The 17,157-nt window shown below is 42.6% G+C and overlaps 1 protein-coding gene across 6 annotated transcripts in view; it reads right to left on the bottom strand.

The window, feature by feature from the left end:
- The window catches only part of LOC114658913 (complement factor H-like), a 249,862-nt gene that overhangs the window by 175,351 nt on the left and 57,354 nt on the right, over window positions 1-17,157 (bottom strand). For all 6 annotated transcript variants that reach the window (XM_051933306.1, XM_051933310.1, XM_051933311.1 and 3 more), the window contains exons 7-9: window positions 12,519-12,695; window positions 7,061-7,276; window positions 2,133-2,306 (exon numbers count right to left, since the gene is read on the bottom strand). In XM_051933306.1, the coding sequence (XP_051789266.1) occupies window positions 2,133-2,306; window positions 7,061-7,276; window positions 12,519-12,695 (567 nt within the window). The remainder of the gene's footprint in view (window positions 1-2,132; window positions 2,307-7,060; window positions 7,277-12,518; window positions 12,696-17,157) is intronic.

Genomic DNA, 17,157 nt, shown 5'->3' with positions numbered 1-17,157 from the left:
TTAATATTGATGAATCACCTTAGAGTAGCAAAACCTTTAGAAATATTCATGATTTTTGATCCACTAGATGACAGCAGAATACTGTCCTGAGTGTTATTTGGGCTTAACACTATAAATTGGTTCATAATAGCTTATCCTGAGACACACTCGGGGTTAACCTTATTTTTGCAGAATTTCATCCCTGAGAGACACTCGGTGTTAATGCCAAGGAGGTTAAGCTTAACTGCCTTTGACTTGCACTCAATACAGCTTTCATCTAGACCACTATTCTATTGGTCTTCTTAGTGACTTCTGCTTGGATATAAAGTAGATATCAATAGGTCCACTCTATTAAGCCTCTAAAGGAATATGAGGGGAAAAATGCATTTCTCATACTCACAAGATCTTGTCTTGAGTGCATGAGAAAGTTTTGTGTGCGTAAGACAAAATATTCCATGCTCACATGATCTGTTTGTGTGAGCACTATTATTGCATGCACATGACAAAGCTTTCTATGAAGAAAATATTGCAAGCTTTACATGTTGTGTGTCTTGGAAAGAAGGGACAGAAATGTGTTTGATTTAGACCCACATCCTGTCAATCCCAGAAGGTAGCAGTTGTGATTGAGATTCCTACTACATGAACAAAGGAGAAGATGGTTTGAGGTCAAGAAGTGTTCCAGAGGAAGACATTGAGGATCTTGATGCATTTATTGGAAAGGCCCAGGTTAAAATATAGGTCAATGAATTCCTTGTCCCTGTCACAATAAAACAGTTAGAGCTACGGAAGCAGAACAGGTCTACCAGATCTATACAGAGCCCATAGAAGGACTCATGTATCCCAGAAACACTATTGTGTGTCTATGCAAAAAGATCTCACTGTACATGAAGCTTTTTCGTGCAAAAATGATCTTGTGCACACGAGAAATACGATTTTTTTCCTCATGTCTCTTTAGGTGCTTTGTACCATTCCTATATCATAAGGTGAATCTTTACTTTTCAGATTAGATTACCTAATATTTACATATTTTACATATAAAATGTTAAAATTTATTCAATGTGAATTTCATCTGCCTTGCATTTGCCCAAGTTTAAATTCAGTCTAGATCTAGGAAAAGACTATGCTGATTAAACAGAGGGGTTGCTCAAGTTCAGTTCTGGACAGTAGCTGCAAGTGTTTTGTTATAACAAAGTTTAGTAACTGCTCATAACAGAAGTTATTATTTAACTTTCTTTGTCATTTGTATCTATTTGTTAACTGGCAACTGATTAATAAACAGGGAGTACTGTGTTTAAAACTAAAAAAAGAAACTGACTTTAAATTAAGAAATTATATTGGAGCAAAAACCCGACTCTTCTGAACTTTAATCACCTTTACCTGAAAGCGGCGTCTTTCCACGTTGTCTAGAGTCATGTTGACCAACTTGTTAATTACAATATTTTTCAAACCATTTACAGTATATAAATGAACCCCAGCCCCAGCCTAAATCCGAGAGGCACGCCACTTTTAACATGATCTAATTCGGAACTTCTTGCACTTCTATTTTCAGATATAATGTGTTTCAGAATTATTAATTATATTTAATTATCATATTGATAAACTTATTTTATTTTGAGTTTGGATCAGAGACGATCCAAATGATGTTCTCTCATGTATCAAGTCACATTATGGAATATGAGTATTTACTGGTTTGTTTGTTTTTTCTTTTTTGAAAACTCACTTACATTATTAGTTTAATTTTCATTTTTGTTTCATGTTTCATCAGGGTTTATATGAAGGATGTTCAAAAAGTTTCCACACTGTTATATTTTCGTTGGAAATGGTGAAGGCAAGAGGAGTAGTAAATGGGCATTAAAAAGTTGGCACAACGCTGGAAAAATTGCATCGCAAACAAAAGTGACTATGTAGAAAAGTGATGTAATTTGTTTTTGAAATTCGTTATAAATAGAGTTTAAAAAAGTGCGGAAACGTTTTGAACGTCCCTCGTATTTTCATTTTATTGTAAATGCAAAGCCCTAATGGAAAACTCTTACACCAAAATGTTAAAGCTTTCTCATTTGCTTTTTATTAAAATTTGCTAGTGGTCATTAAGATATCTTCATTATCTATTAAATTTTAAGAAAGCCAATAAAAATAAAGAAAGATATATTTACGTTCACATTCTGGATCTTGATTCCATCCGTGTTCTTCACAGGTTAAAGTAATAGTAGTAGTTGTAGGTTTAAAATTTTTATGACAAGCATACGACATGTATTCTTTAAATTTATATTGTGCTTTTCCATTTCTGACATATCCTCCGGGTATATCTGGTTTATTACAGATAATTGCTTGAAGAAAATACAAAATTAAAATTTAATAAACTATTAAAATATCAATCAAAACACCATCTGGCATCTATTTTAACAAAAAATAAGAAAAATAAAAATATATTACATTCACATTTCAAGCATAGTTTTGAAATTACATGAAGTGTTACCAGGAATTCATTCACTAGGTAATATAAAGGCTGCCTGTGTTTTTATGTCTCAAATACAGTATATGGCATTCCTGCTCCTACTTACTACTCACGTATCTAAAAATGTGAAAGAATATTTTGCATTGTAGGTTTCTGAAAATCAAACCCAAACCCACTCATACCTGCTGCATTGCAGCTCAAACCCACCTGTACCCACTGCAGTTCTGTAGAAGTACATTAGTACGTTAGTATGTTAGTACATCCTACATCAGTAAAACAGGATTTCTGTTTCCTGATGTTGGACTTCATCAACGCTGTGTCTGGTCACCGTTCCTGTTTCATAGACACGACATTAAGGCATAGCCGAAGATGTTAGGGTGTCCAGTTAGGGAGGCTAGGGGTGGCATCATTTGCCTTATGCAGATGATGTTGTCCTCTTTGCCTCATCTGAAAATGAACTATGGCACACATTCGCTGCCAAGTTTGAAGTGGCTGGGATAACAATCATCACCTCCAAGTCTGAGGTCATGGTCTTCTTTTGGAAAAGAGTGAATTGTTTTTTCCAGGTAAAGGAAGGAACAACTGCCTTAAGTGAAGGAGTTTAAATATCTTGGGATCTCGTTCACAAGTGACAGAAAAAGGCAACACAATATCAACAAGCATGTCCATGTACATGGTGGTGCGATGTCCATGTACATGGTGGTGGAGTGGGAACTGAGTGTAAAGTCAAAACTCAAAGCTTGAAGGTCAATCTACATCCCTCTCCTCTTCTACGGTCAATAACAAAAAGAATAATTTTGAGAACAAACAACAGAAATGAAGTTTCTTTGCAGTGCAGTTAGGCTGACACTCCCTATAGCATGAGAAACTCAGCCATTCAAGAGAGCCTCAAAGTAAAGGTCGCTGATCAAGATGAGTCAGTTGAGATGTTTTGGGCATGCTGTAAGGATGCCCACGGGCGGCTCCCCTTAGAGCTGATCCTGACATGTCCAACAGGGTGGAAACCCTACGGCAGACCCAGAACACAGTGGAGGGAGTCTATCTCTCAGCTAGTTTGGAAACATCTGGGAATTCCTCATGAAAAGCTGGTATCTGTAGATGGGGACAGGGAAGTCTAGACTGACCTGCTTGGCTTGTTGGTGTAGGACAAAGTGGCATCTATTTTAACAAAATATAAGAAACATAAAAATATACTACATTCACATCTCAAGAATAGTTTGTGAATTAAAAAAAAAATCCAATAATTAAAAAAAAATAGATTTAAATTTCTTGGAGTGTTACCAGGAATTCATTCACTAGGTTATATAAAGGCTGCCTGTGTTTTTATGTCTCAAATACAGTATATGGCATTCCTGCTCCTACTTACTACTCACGTATCTAAAAATGTGAAAGAATATTTTGCATTGTAGGTTTCTGAAAATCAAACCCAAACCCACTCATACCTGCTGCATTGCAGCTCAAACCCACCTGTACCCACTGCAGTTCTGTAGAAGTACATTAGTACGTTAGTATGTTAGTACATCCTACATCAGTAAAACAGGATTTCTGTTTCCTGATGTTGGACTTCATCAACGCTGTGTCTGGTCACCGTTCCTGTTTCATAGACACGACATTAAGGCATAGCCGAAGATGTTAGGGTGTCCAGTTAGGGAGGCTAGGGGTGGCATCATTTGCCTTATGCAGATGATGTTGTCCTCTTTGCCTCATCTGAAAATGAACTATGGCACACATTCGCTGCCAAGTTTGAAGTGGCTGGGATAACAATCATCACCTCCAAGTCTGAGGTCATGGTCCTCTTTTGGAAAAGAGTGAATTGTTTTTTCCAGGTAAAGGAAGGAACAACTGCCTTAAGTGAAGGAGTTCAAATATCTTGGGATCTCGTTCACAAGTGACAGAAAAAGGCAACACAATATCAACAAGCAAATTGGAGTGACATCTGCGATGTCCATGTACATGGTGGTGGAGTTGGGACTGAGTATAAAGTCAAAACTCAGAGCTTGAAGGTCAATCTACATCCCTCTCCTCTTCTACGGTCAATAACAAAAAGAATAATTTTGAGAACAAACAACAGAAATGAAGTTTCTTTGCAGTGCAGTTATGCTGACACTCCCTATAGCATGAGAAACTCAGCCATTCAAGAGAGCCTCAAAGTAAAGGTCGCTGATCAAGATGAGTCAGTTGAGATGTTTTGGGCATGCTGTAAGGATGCCCACGGGCGGCTCCCCTTAGAGCTGATCCTGACATGTCCAACAGGGTGGAAACCCTACGGCAGACCCAGAACACAGTGGAGGGAGTCTATCTCTCAGCTAGTTTGGAAACATCTGGGAATTCCTCATGAAAGGCTGGTATCTGTAGATGGGGACAGGGAAGTCTAGACTGACCTGCTTGGCTTGTTGGTGTAGGACAAAGTGGCATCTATTTTAACAAAATATAAGAAACATAAAAATATACTACATTCACATCTCAAGAATAGTTTGTGAATTAAAAAAAAAATCCAATAATTAAAAAAAAATAGATTTAAATTTCTTGGAGTGTTACCAGGAATTCATTCACTAGGTTATATAAAGGCTGCCTGTGTTTTTATGTCTTAAATACAGTATATGGCATTCCTGCACCTACTTAGTACTTACGTATCTAAAAATGTGAAAGTATATTTTGCATTGTAGGTTTCTGAAAATCAAACCCAAACCCACTCACACCTGTTGCATTGCAACTCACACTCAGCGGTACCCACTGCAGTTCTGTAGAAGTACATTAGTATATCCTACATCAGTAAAATAGGATTTCTGTTTACTGATGTTGGACTTCATAAACGCTGTGTCTGGTCACCATTCCTGTTTCATGGACACGATATCAAGGCACAGCCGAAAATGTTAGGGTATCCAGTTAGGGAGGCTAGGGGTGGCAGACCCAGAACACAGTGGAGGGAGTCTATCTCTCAGATATTTTGGAAACATCTGGGAATTCCTCATGAAGAGCTGGTATCTGTAGAATGGGAATGGAAAGTCTAGGCTGACATGCTTGGCCTTTTGGTGTAGGACAAAGTGGGTAATGGCCATTTTGCTAGGTTTTAAGTGGCACACAAGGACTGTCAAGACAGCGCATTTAATAGGGATGCAGAAATCCAGGGGCACCAACACATTCCTGGGTGAACAGTAAAGTGAATAGTTGAGCTGAGGCTCTACCAACACTTTGATAAGTTCTGTACTTCATCTGATATCAAAGGTTTAAATGAGAGTTGAGCTGACACCTCTTCAGAAACTCTTTCAGACAAAAATGTGCCACAAAAGACATTCATTTTATTCTTGTAACCATGAACTGAACTCTGTCTGGATGTGATAGACAAAATAAGGCACCTATAAGCAGACAGTGAAACCTTAATCGGAAGTGACTTTGGTCCAATCAGCAGAGGTCACACCTTCCTTCAAAAAATACTGTAGCTGCTTTCATCTCTTCCATTCTCTTTGAGGTGAGAAGCCACCCAACCTTTGCAGAGCAAAAAGCTTGCAGACTTTCCAACCATAAAACCTTGGAGCTGGATGCCCTGATCTAGCTTTAAGATCCACTCTGCCAAGTCAAGCTGTATGCCAATGACTGAGACCAGTCTGAGAAGAAGCCTTACTTCAAGAAGAGACCTTCAGTGCCTACACTCTTCTGCCAGAAAGACAAACGCTTTTCCCTATAAAGTTGTGGAGGACACAGCAAAGGGCTTAAGAGCGAGCTGAGGAAGGCAACATCACACCATACCACAGACAAAGAACCATGTAGCAGACGCTAAGAGTGCACTCTAATGCAAGAACAGTCCTCCACTTGAACCTGAAGCAACGACACAAAACTCCACAAAATGACAGATATCATCCTTGAATGCTGGCTATTGTATAGCTATTTATCTGTACCAAGATAAATTAGAACTCTAAACAGCTAGTGTTATGCTTGTCTGTCTCATTTGTCTTGTGTCCTGTCCTTTATGTTAATTTATATGCAGTTATCATATTTATGTAATCCTTGTGATTATCAATAAATTGTATTATTCTGTTTTTTAAAATGAATGTGCTTCAGTTACCATGATATAAGTGTAACGGCCAGAAACCCCACCAAGAGAAAAAGTTTAGGAAAATATAATGGGAGCTTTACATAATTATCTAAATAATTACTGGCATTGCAAAAGGCAAAACTGAAAATTGATTAACTGGTTAACATCAGCCAATCTATTCTTTTTCTCACATCATGCACATTTTCCTACACTGCTGCCATGACCTTCACCAAGATAAAAGCGGTTGAGAAGATGAGTTGTATGTGACCAGTACGTCCTGCCATGACTTTGAACTATGAAACTGGGCACAGCATATGGGTAGATGCATTATGTGTCCTTTTTCCCTTTGACCTTTCAACCAAAGAATTTAAGCTTATTGACTGACTGTATAGTTAAGGCCAGGAAGCAGGGACACATTTTGCAAGGCCAAAACAACTTTCTCTTTGACATCAACATTTTCAAAATTAAAAAAAAATGTCTGTTTTACAGTAGGTTTAACTATTCAATAGTTTTACAACAACAAGTGAAATAATATGTAAAACAATACTTTTAAATACTTTTTTCAGCATTTTCCTGATTAAAAGCATACATACCAGTGCATTTTGGTGAAGGATCCCAGCCCTTGAGACGACAGGTTATCTTTGTTTTTGTCTCTGGCTTGAATCCATAAACGCATGAGTAGTCTATTACGTCGTGTTCAGGAAATGAATATGAATATGAATATGAATATGACCATCCTTGATTGATACGGCGATACTCTGGAGTAAATATAATTCTTTTGTCCTGTATTATTGTGGAGCATATGATTGCTAAAAGAAGAGAATTATAACCATTGTTTAATTATTGTTTATACATAAAAGAAATACCAATTCTACTTATTGAATGTAAAAACTAATAAGAATTAACTGATAATACCCAGCGGGAATTACATTTGGAATTTACATATGTACAAGTATTACATATTATATTTATAGGAAGGGCAATATTGCCTGATCTATATCTCTCTCTCCGTCTCTCTCTCTTTCTCTCTGTATATATAAATTCCTCAAAAAAATTAAAAGAACACTTTGAAAACACATCAGATCTCAATAGGAAAAAAAATCCTGCTGGACATCTCTACTGATATGGACTGGGTAATGTGTTAGGAATGAAAGGATGCCACAATGTTTGATGGAAATGAAAATTATCAACCAACAGAGGGCTGAATTCAAAGACACCCCAAAAATCAAAGTGAAAAAATGATGTGGCAGGCGAGTCCATTTTGCCAAAATTTAATTGCAGCAACTCAAAGTCATAGTCAGTAGTTTGTATGGCCCCCACGTGCTTGTATGCATGCCTGACAATGTTGGGTGGGAGGGTTCGCAGTCTGAGGTGCAACTTGGCAGCGGCGGATGGACCGAAACATAATGTCCCAGAGGTGTTCTATTGGATTTAGGTCAGGAAAGTGTGGGGGGCAGTCACATGGTATCAATTCATTCATCTTCCAGGAACTGCCTGCAAATTCTCGCCACATGAGGCTGGGTATTGTCGTGCACCAGGAGGAACCCAGGACCCACTGCACCAGCATAGGGTCTGACAATGGGTCCAAGGATTTCATCCCGATACCTAATGTCAGTCAAGGTTCTGTTGTCTAGCCTGTAGAGGTCTGTGTGTCCCTCCATGGATATACCTCCCCAGACTATCACTGATCCACCACCAATCCGGTCATGCAGAATGATGTTACAGATAGCATAATGTTCTCCACGGCTCCTCCAGACCCTTTTACGTCTGTCACATGTGCTCAGGGTGAACCTGCTCTCATCTGTGAAAAGCATGGGGCACCAGTGGTGGACCTGCCAATTCTGGTATTCTATGGCAAATGCCAATCGACCTCCACGGTGCCAGGCAGTGAGCACAGGGCACACTAGAGGATGTCAGGCCCTCAGGCCACCCTCTATTTCAGATTATTTGGTCAGAGACATTCACGCCAGTGGCCTGCTGGAGGTCATTTTGAAGGGCTCTGGCAGTCCTCATCCTGTTCCACCATGCCCAAAGGAGGAGATATCGGTCCTGCTGATGGGTTAAGGACCTTCTATGGCCCAATCCAGCTCCCCTAGAGTAACTGATTGTCTCCTGGAATCTCCTACATGACCTTGAGACTGTGCTGGGAGACACAGCAAACCTTCTGGCAATGGCACATATTGATGTGCCATCCTGGAGAAGTTGGCTGCCTGTGCAACCTCTGTAGGGTCCAGGTATAGCCTCATGCTACCAGTAGTGACACTGACTGCAGCCAAATTCAAAACGAGTGAAAAAACAGTCAGAAAAGATGAGGAGGGAATAAATATAGTGGCCTCCACCTGCTAAACCATTCCTCTTTTGGGGGTCGTCTCATTGTTGCCCCTCTAGTGCACCTCTTGTTAATTTCATTAACTCCATAACTGAAACTAATTAACAACCCCCTCTGCTACTTAACTGACAAGATCAATGGCCCAGGAGTTTCACTGACTTGATGCTATACTCTGATTGAAAAGTGTTCCTTTAATTTTTTGAGCAGATATATATATATGAAAAACTTTTTAATCAGATTATATGTATATACACACACAGTATATGCACATACATTATCGGACCACTCCAATCCAATTCAGATTCATGAATCGGCTGGTGCTACAAAACCTATCCCAGCAGCAGCTGGTAAAAAATCAGAAATATCCCAGTGCAGGGCACCAGTCCAAAGAAAGGAAAAAATGGGAGAAGCAGCCAGCAGACTCTTAAAAAACATCACAAAAAGGAAAGAAAAATAATCTAATGAAAAAAAGAGGTCACAAGACTTCTACTTATTTGGCAACAACTGAACTGCATTCCTTTTGTTTCCAAACAGCTTATTTTGAAACCTATACACATATTAATTTAATTTATTCTAGGTCATTCAAGATGAATTCAGGATCTCATTTTGCACTCAGTACTCCTTTCTGTAAGTGTTTAGGATTCAGGTTTCAAATGTTTAAACAATTTGTCTTTCTGTGATCAGCTGCAGTCACAGATCCTGCTACTTGTTACATAAAGATTCATAATCTAAAAAAAATCAAGTAGCAGATTGTTTGCAGTGTGAAATATCTATAAAATAGCAAAATACCCGCTCTTCGCAGCCGTGAAATAGTGTGTTAAAGAAGTTAAGAAAAAGAAAAGGAAACATTTTAAAAATAATGTAACATGATTGTCAATGTAATTGTCGTAGGCTTACTTTAGTATTGAGAGTGAATTTAATGATTGTAAAGAGTTTAATTTATGATTGTAAATGGTGTGTATGAGAAATGCACATTTTTAGGATGTAAGGATCTCTCTGTAAATGACATTTGCAGTTCTGCTCTCGGGCTGTAAAATGACCAAGCTGTCTGCTGAGCTTAGTCTTGAGCATGCAATGTACAGTTGGCCATGTGAGAAGAAATCTTGTGTCAAGTCAATGCCAACCTTTTTTAGAGTCTGGCCCTGTGACTTATTTATTGTCATAGCGAAGCAGACCCTTACTGGAAATTGGAGGCGTTTGAATTGGAATGGGAGGTCAAAGGGTATGAGAGTGATGCGAGGAATAAAGTCTCCCCTGAGCCAGTTCCAGTGAAGACAGTTGCCTCAATGACATTCTTGTGCAGAGATTTGATCTGGAGCCTGGTGCCGTTGCAAAGTTTTGGTGGTTGTAAATTTCGTAGTAACTGGTGCACCGACCTTCAAAAGTAGAGTATGCAAAGGCATGCCCGGAGGATTAAGAGTGTGAAGAAACAAAATCAAAAGGCAGGAGTCATCAGCAGGAAAACGTGAAGCAAGGCGAACAATAACAGGCTTGAAGTGGTGGACTAAAGAAGAATGGAGCAGTGAGCACAATGAACAGCTGAGGAAAGTAAGGAAGCGAGTGAGGAGGCACATGAGCGCAGGATGTCATTAATGTATAGTATATAGCCAGGGAGCCAACCACGTGTTAGGTGCATGGACAGCAGCCGTGCGGAAAAAGGAAGGGGGACGGGGGCGGCCCTTGTGCGTCTCTGCCATGAAATAAATCCTCTGTTAACGGAAATAAGGAATGAAACCGCCAAAAGGAGAGGTCAGTTCCAAAAGTTCCTTACAGCATAATGGTGAGAACCCCCAAAAAGAAGATGTTATTTCTGAAAGTTCGTTATGGGGCATGACACGAAATGAAACATACTTAACGTTTGTAAGTACAGTGTAAAGGATGAGCATGGGAAATTTGGGCTTCCTACGTATATTGGAAGTTACAGAAATAGTGAGGAGGGGTTTCCCCTATCTATATATATACAGTTTAGGGGGTACACCCATTCCCCCCCCCCCCCCTTGGGTGTTGCAATAGGACATGAAACGTACCTAACTTTTGTAAGTACACTGCAAGTAATGAGCATACAAAATTTCTGCTTCCTATATGGAAGTTTGGACCGGGGACAAAACTTTAAAAGTTACTCTAGGATTAATTCCATGCTGTGCCCAGATTGACTTTCAACATGACGTAGATATGCAAATCTTGCACTCAGTACGCTACAGTGCCCTCGGCTGGATACTGAGAGCACTGCACCCCCAATCTCAGATGTAGATTCCCATAAGGCCTGATCCACAAGACAGCTCCTGGACTGCCTGTCCTTATTTAGAAACGACATGGCTCTATTTGCTGATGTTTCTCATGGTCATGACCGTTTGAGAGAAGCACATTCATTATTAGCAGATGCTACTCCAGATGAGGGCGGCACGGTGGCACAGTGGTAGCGCTGCTGCCTCGCTTCCTGGGTCCTCCCTGCGTGGAGCTTGCATGTTCTCCCCGTTTCTTTGAGGGTTTCCTCCGGGTGCTTTGGATTCCTCCCACAGTCCAAAGACATGCAGGTTAGGTGCATTGGCGATCCTAAATTGTCCCTAGTGTGTGGGTGTGTGTGCGCCCTGCAGTGAGCTGGCGCCCTGCCCAGGCTTTATTCCTGCCTTGCACCCTGTGCTGGCTGGGATTGGCTCCAGCAGACCCCCGTAACCCTGTGTTAGGATATAGCAGGTTGGACAAAGACTGACTGACTACTCCAGAAGAGCATAGAAACTCCATTACCCCAGCAATTCTAGATCGTTTCCCTGGGACTCAGTAAAAATGGTCAGTAAACATAACTCATCTAGTCAAATTATCCTTCATCTTGTCATCAACAGGTAGATCAACTGAGGTGTACGAAAAAAACGAGAAAACGTCCGCATGCCAGAATGTTTATTTTGCACAAAAAAAATGTTATGTTGGGTCTAATATAATATGGGGTGAACGGTTCTCCCATGGCTTATTTCTGCTGAATAAATTACAGTCAATACAAAAAATATGATAGGTCACTTCCATCCTATAATTAGGCATTTCTATCCTTATTGTAGTGTTATATTAGGATAACAATGTCTCCATACACATGAAACAAGAGGTGGTCAATGAGTAGTTTGAAAAGTAATGAAATCTGTACAGTATGGTTACTAAGGTTACTCCAGTCACCACATCTTGAGTCAGGAATTTATGAAAAAGCACCTGAGAGAGTGTAATCTGCCACCATCATTGAAATAACACAAAATGGAATTTCTCAAATGAGAATGGTGTTCTTAAATTTTGACGCATTCTTCTTCTCCTTTACTTCCAAACACTTGGAGAGTCTGTGCAAAGTCAATTTATGGATTTCGTTCACCTTGTCATTTAACCTTTTAGTGTTTTCCTTTCAGTTACTGTACTGTACTGTACATGTGCCTGAGATCTGAGTAAGCCAGTATGATACGTACTTCTCATTTTCCAGTCATGAATCTTAAAAATCAGAACAGTAACACTTGCTGATAATAAATAAATCAACAATGCAATCTGCTCCAAGCCGAATAACTAATGACAACTAACCAAACAAAAAAAAAAATACAAATGTGACTGCAAAATAGACACAGGCATGTGATGGTGAAGATGGACCACTTGTATTTTTTATGAACATATCGCTCTAAAATTTTTATATGATATTTCTGGTATTTATGGAGATGCACACATATAGCATAACTTCATTCAATCAACGAACTTACGTTCACAACGTGCTTTTGGATTCCAGCCGTCTTCTGTACAAATAAGCGTGTCCTGTTGTTCATTAGTAGGAGTTTTATGACCAGTCTGACATACCAGAACAACCTCCTCACCAATGTTATATTTGAATTTTTCATAGTAACCAACTTGTTGAGTGTTAGGCCGTTCACATGTAAGTGCTGTAAGATCAAAATATATTTCATTACAATGATTTATTCTTATAAAGCACACCACCAAGTAAAAGGTTTAATATTAAACAGAACTTTATTCATAGAAAGTACAATGATAGACAAAAAGCATTTGAGGCTAAATAATAAGAATGATCTCATTTTGATTTTCTGGATGAAGAAGTACCTTAAAATATTTATCCAAACTTTACCTTTCAGCTGCTTTGCTGGTCCAGTGGTCCAATTTTTCTGCTGATAAACAAATTCTTAACTTTTTTTTAACTTATTGAACCTGTCATCTGTTAATCTCTGTTTTCTCAGATTCATTACTTTTTATAATGTCGAGACAAATATTGCTCACAATATTCCAGATGATGACACAAGAGTGTTATACAGTTTCCCTTGACTTGTACTCATTGTACCTTACTTTTAAGCCAACATCCTATTAGCCTATTAATGAATGGCTTCTGTCTGGATGTGGATAATGACAAGCACTTTTTACTTCAGGAGACCAAGATTTGCGTGTCTTTATGGGTTTCCTGCGGCTGTTTCGGTTACCTCCCACAGTCCAAAGGTATGCAGGTTTGGTGGATTGGTGATACTAAATTGGCCCAAGTGTGTTTGTTTGTGTGTGTTTGTGTTCACCCAGCGATGGACTGGCAACCTCTCCAGACTTTGTTCCTGTGCTGTGTCCTGTGCTAGTTGGGATAAGCTCCAGCACCCCCCACAACCCTGTTCAGGACTAAGTGGGTTAGGAAATGACTGACTGACTTTCTTGCTACCATTCCTTTCTCATGAGGTGTATCTTCAATTTTCAGACCCCTGCTGTAAATATATTATCTATTATGCATACTTCTTATCAGTGACTCCCCTAGCCAAACTCGGGCACTCTCCTTGTTGTTGTATCACTTGTGATGTGATACAATACAATAAAAAAAATTTTAATACTACCACTACCACTATTACTACCACTACAACTAATAATAAAGATAAAATACTAAAATTACTACTACTTCTACTACTAATATACAAAATATTACTACTAATAATAATAATAATAACAAACACTATAAACAAACAAATAAACAAACCTCCTATGATGGAAAACAATTTTGGACGGCATTTTCCCTTGCCCGGACGCGGGTCACCGGGGCCCCACTCTGGAGCCAGGCCTGGAGGTGGGGCTCGATGGCAAGTGCCTGGTGGCCGGGCCTGCACCCATGGGGCTCGGCCGGGCACAGCCCGAAGAGGCAACATGGGTCCCCCTTCCCATGGGCTCACCACCTATGGGAGGGGCCAAGAAGGTCGGGTGCAGTGTGAGTTGGGTGGTGGCCGAAGGCGGGGACCTTGGCGGTCCGATCCTCGGCTACAGAAGCTGGCTCTTGGGACGTGGAATGTCACCTCTCTGAAGGGGAAGGAGCCTGAGCTAGTGTGCGAAGTTGAGAGGTTCCGGCTAGATATAGTCGGACTCACCTCGACGCACAGCTTGGACTCTGGAACCAATCTCCTTGAGAGGGGCTGGACTCTGTACCACTCTGGAGTTGCCCCCGGTGAGAGGCGCCGAGCGGGTGTGGGTATACTTATTGCCCCCCGACTTGGAGCCTGTACATTGGGGTTTACCCCGGTGGACGAGAGGGTAGCCTCCCTTGGCCTTCGGGTGGGGGGACGGGTCCTAACTGTTGTTTGTGCGTATGCACTGAACAGCAGTTCGGAGTACCCACCCTTTTTGGAGTCCCTGGAGGGGGTGCTAGAGGGCATACCTTCTGTGGACTCCCTCGTTCTGCTGGGAGACTTCAATGCTTACGTGGGCAATGACAGTGAGACCTGGAAGGGCGTGATTGGGAGGAATGGCCCCCCCCGATCTGAACCCGAGCGGTGTTTTGTTATTGGACTTCTGTGCTCGTCACGGATTGTCCATAACGAACACCATGTTCAAGCATAGGGGTGTTCATATGTGCACTTGGCACCAGGACACCCTAGGCCTCAGTTCGATGATCGACTTTGTGGTCGTGTCGTCGGACTTGCGGCCACATGTCTTGGACACTCGGGTGAAGAGAGGGGCGGAGCTGTCAACTGATCACCACCTGGTGGTGAGTTGGCTTCGATGGTGGGGGAAGAATGCCGGTCAGGCGTGGTAGGCCCAAACGTGTTGTGAGGGTCTGCTGGGAACGTCTGGCAGAGCCCCCTGTCAGAAGTAGCTTCAACTCCCACCTCCGGCAGAACTTCGACCACATCCCGAGGGAGGTGGGGGACATTAAGTCCGAATGGGCCATGTTCCGTGCCTCTATTGTTGAGGCAGCTGACCGGAGCTGTGGCCGTAAGGTGGTCGGTGCCTGTCGTGGCGGCAATCCCCGAACCCGTTGGTGGACACCGGCGGTGAAGGATGCCGTCAAGCTGAAGAAGGAGTCCTACCGGTCCCTTTTGTCCTGTGGGACCCTGGAGGCAGCTGATAGGTACCGGCAGGCCAAGCGGAATGCGGCTTTGGTGGTTGCTGAGGCAAAAACTCGGGCGTGGGAGGAGTTTGGGGAGGCCATGGAGAATGACTTTCGGACGGCTTCGAGGAGAATCTGGTCCACCATCCGGCGTCTCAGGAAGGGGAAGCAGTGCAGTGTCAACACTGTATATGGTGGGGATGGTGCGCTGCTGACCTCGACTCGGGACGTTGTGGGTCGGTGAGGGGAGTACTTCGAAGACCTACTCAATCCCATTAACATGCCTTCCAATGAGGAAGCAGAGCCTGGGGACTCAGAGGTGGGCTCCCCCATCTCTGGGACTGAGGTCACCGAGGTGGTCAAAAAACTCCTTGGTGGCAGGGCCCCGGGGGTGGATGAGATACGCCCGGAGTTCCTCAAGGCTCTGGATGTTGTAGGACTGTCTTGGTTGACACGCCTCTGCAACATCGCATGGACATCAGGGACAGTGCCTCTGGATTGGCAGACCAGGGTGGTGGTCCCCCTCTTTAAGAAGGGGGATTGGAGGGTGTGTTCCAACTACAGAGGGATCACACTCCTCAGCCTCCCTGGAAAAGTCTATTCAGGGGTCCTGGAGAGGAGGGTCTGTCGGATAGTCGAGCCTTGGATTCAGGAGGAACAGTGTTGTTTTCATCCTGGTCATGGAACAGTGGACCAGCTCTATACCCTTAGCAGGGTCTTGGAGGGTGCATGGGAGTTTGCCCAACCAGTCTACATGTGTTTTGTGGACTTGGAAAAGGCATTCGACCGTGTCCCTCGGGGAATCCTGTGGGGGGTACTCCGGGAGTGTGGGGTACTGGACCTCCAGATAAGGGCTGTTCGGTCCCTGTACGATCGTTGCCAGAGCCTGGTCCGCATTGCCGGCAGTAAGTCGAACCCGTTTCCAGTGAGAGTTGGACTCCGCCAGGGCTGCCCTTTGTCACCGATTCTGTTCATAACTTTTATGGACAGAATTTCTAGGCGCAGCCAGGGCGTTGAGGGGGTCCGGTTTGGTGGGCTCAGGATTGGGTCACTGCTTTTTGCAGATGATGTTGTCCTGTTTGCTTCATCAGGCCGTGATCTTCAGCTCTCTCTGGATCGGTTCGCAGCCGAGTGTGAAGCGGCTGGGATGAGAATCAGCACCTCCAAATCCGAGACCATGGTCCTCAGCCGGAAAAGGGTGGAGTGCCCTCTCAGGGTTGGTAGCGAGATCCTGCCCCAAGCAGAGGAGTTCAAGTATCTCGGGGTCACGAGTGAGGGAAGAATGGAGCGTGAGATCGACAGGCGGATCGGTGCGGCATCCGCAGTAATGCGGGCGTTGCATCGGTCTGTCGTGGTGAAAAAGGAGCTGAGCCGCAAGGCGAAGCTCTCAATTTACCAGTCAATCTATGTTCCTACCCTCACCTATGGTCATGAGCTATGGGTAGTGACCGAAAGAACGAGATCGCGAATACAAGCGGCTGAAATGAGTTTCCTCCGCAGGGTGTCTGGGCTCTCCCTTAAAGATAGGGTGAGAAGCTCAGTCATCCGGGAGGGGCTCAGAGTAGAGCCGCTGCTCCTCCGCATCGAGAGGAGTCAGATGAGGTGGCTCGGGCATCTGATCAGGATGCCTCCTGGACACCTCCCTGGTGAGGTGTTCCGGGCACGTCTAACTGGGAGGAGGCCCCGGGGAAGACCCAGGACACGTTGGAGGGACTATATCTCTTGACTGGCCTGGGAACGCCTTGGGATTCTCCCGGAAGAGCTAGAAGAAGTGGCCGGGGAGAGGGAAGTCTGGGCATCTCTGCTCAAGCTGCTGCCCCCGCGACCCGACCTCGGATAAGCGGGAGACAATGGATGGATGGATGGATGGACAAACACTACTATTACTACTACTACTAGTACTGAAGTTCTCAATAACCTTACTTAATGCAGTAAACACAGGGTCAAAATGAAGCTGAATATTTAGATATTTAAAAAGTGAACATGTGAATGTATCTCCTACACTTATGAATTTATCTGAACATCATTTTGTCCTTCCAATG

The sequence above is a fragment of the Erpetoichthys calabaricus genome, chromosome 10 (assembly GCF_900747795.2).
Source record: "Erpetoichthys calabaricus chromosome 10, fErpCal1.3, whole genome shotgun sequence".
In the NCBI taxonomy this organism is placed as follows: domain Eukaryota; kingdom Metazoa; phylum Chordata; class Cladistia; order Polypteriformes; family Polypteridae; genus Erpetoichthys; species Erpetoichthys calabaricus.
Note: the sequence above shows the minus strand (reverse complement) of the source record. Positions and strands in the feature narration are given on the sequence as shown.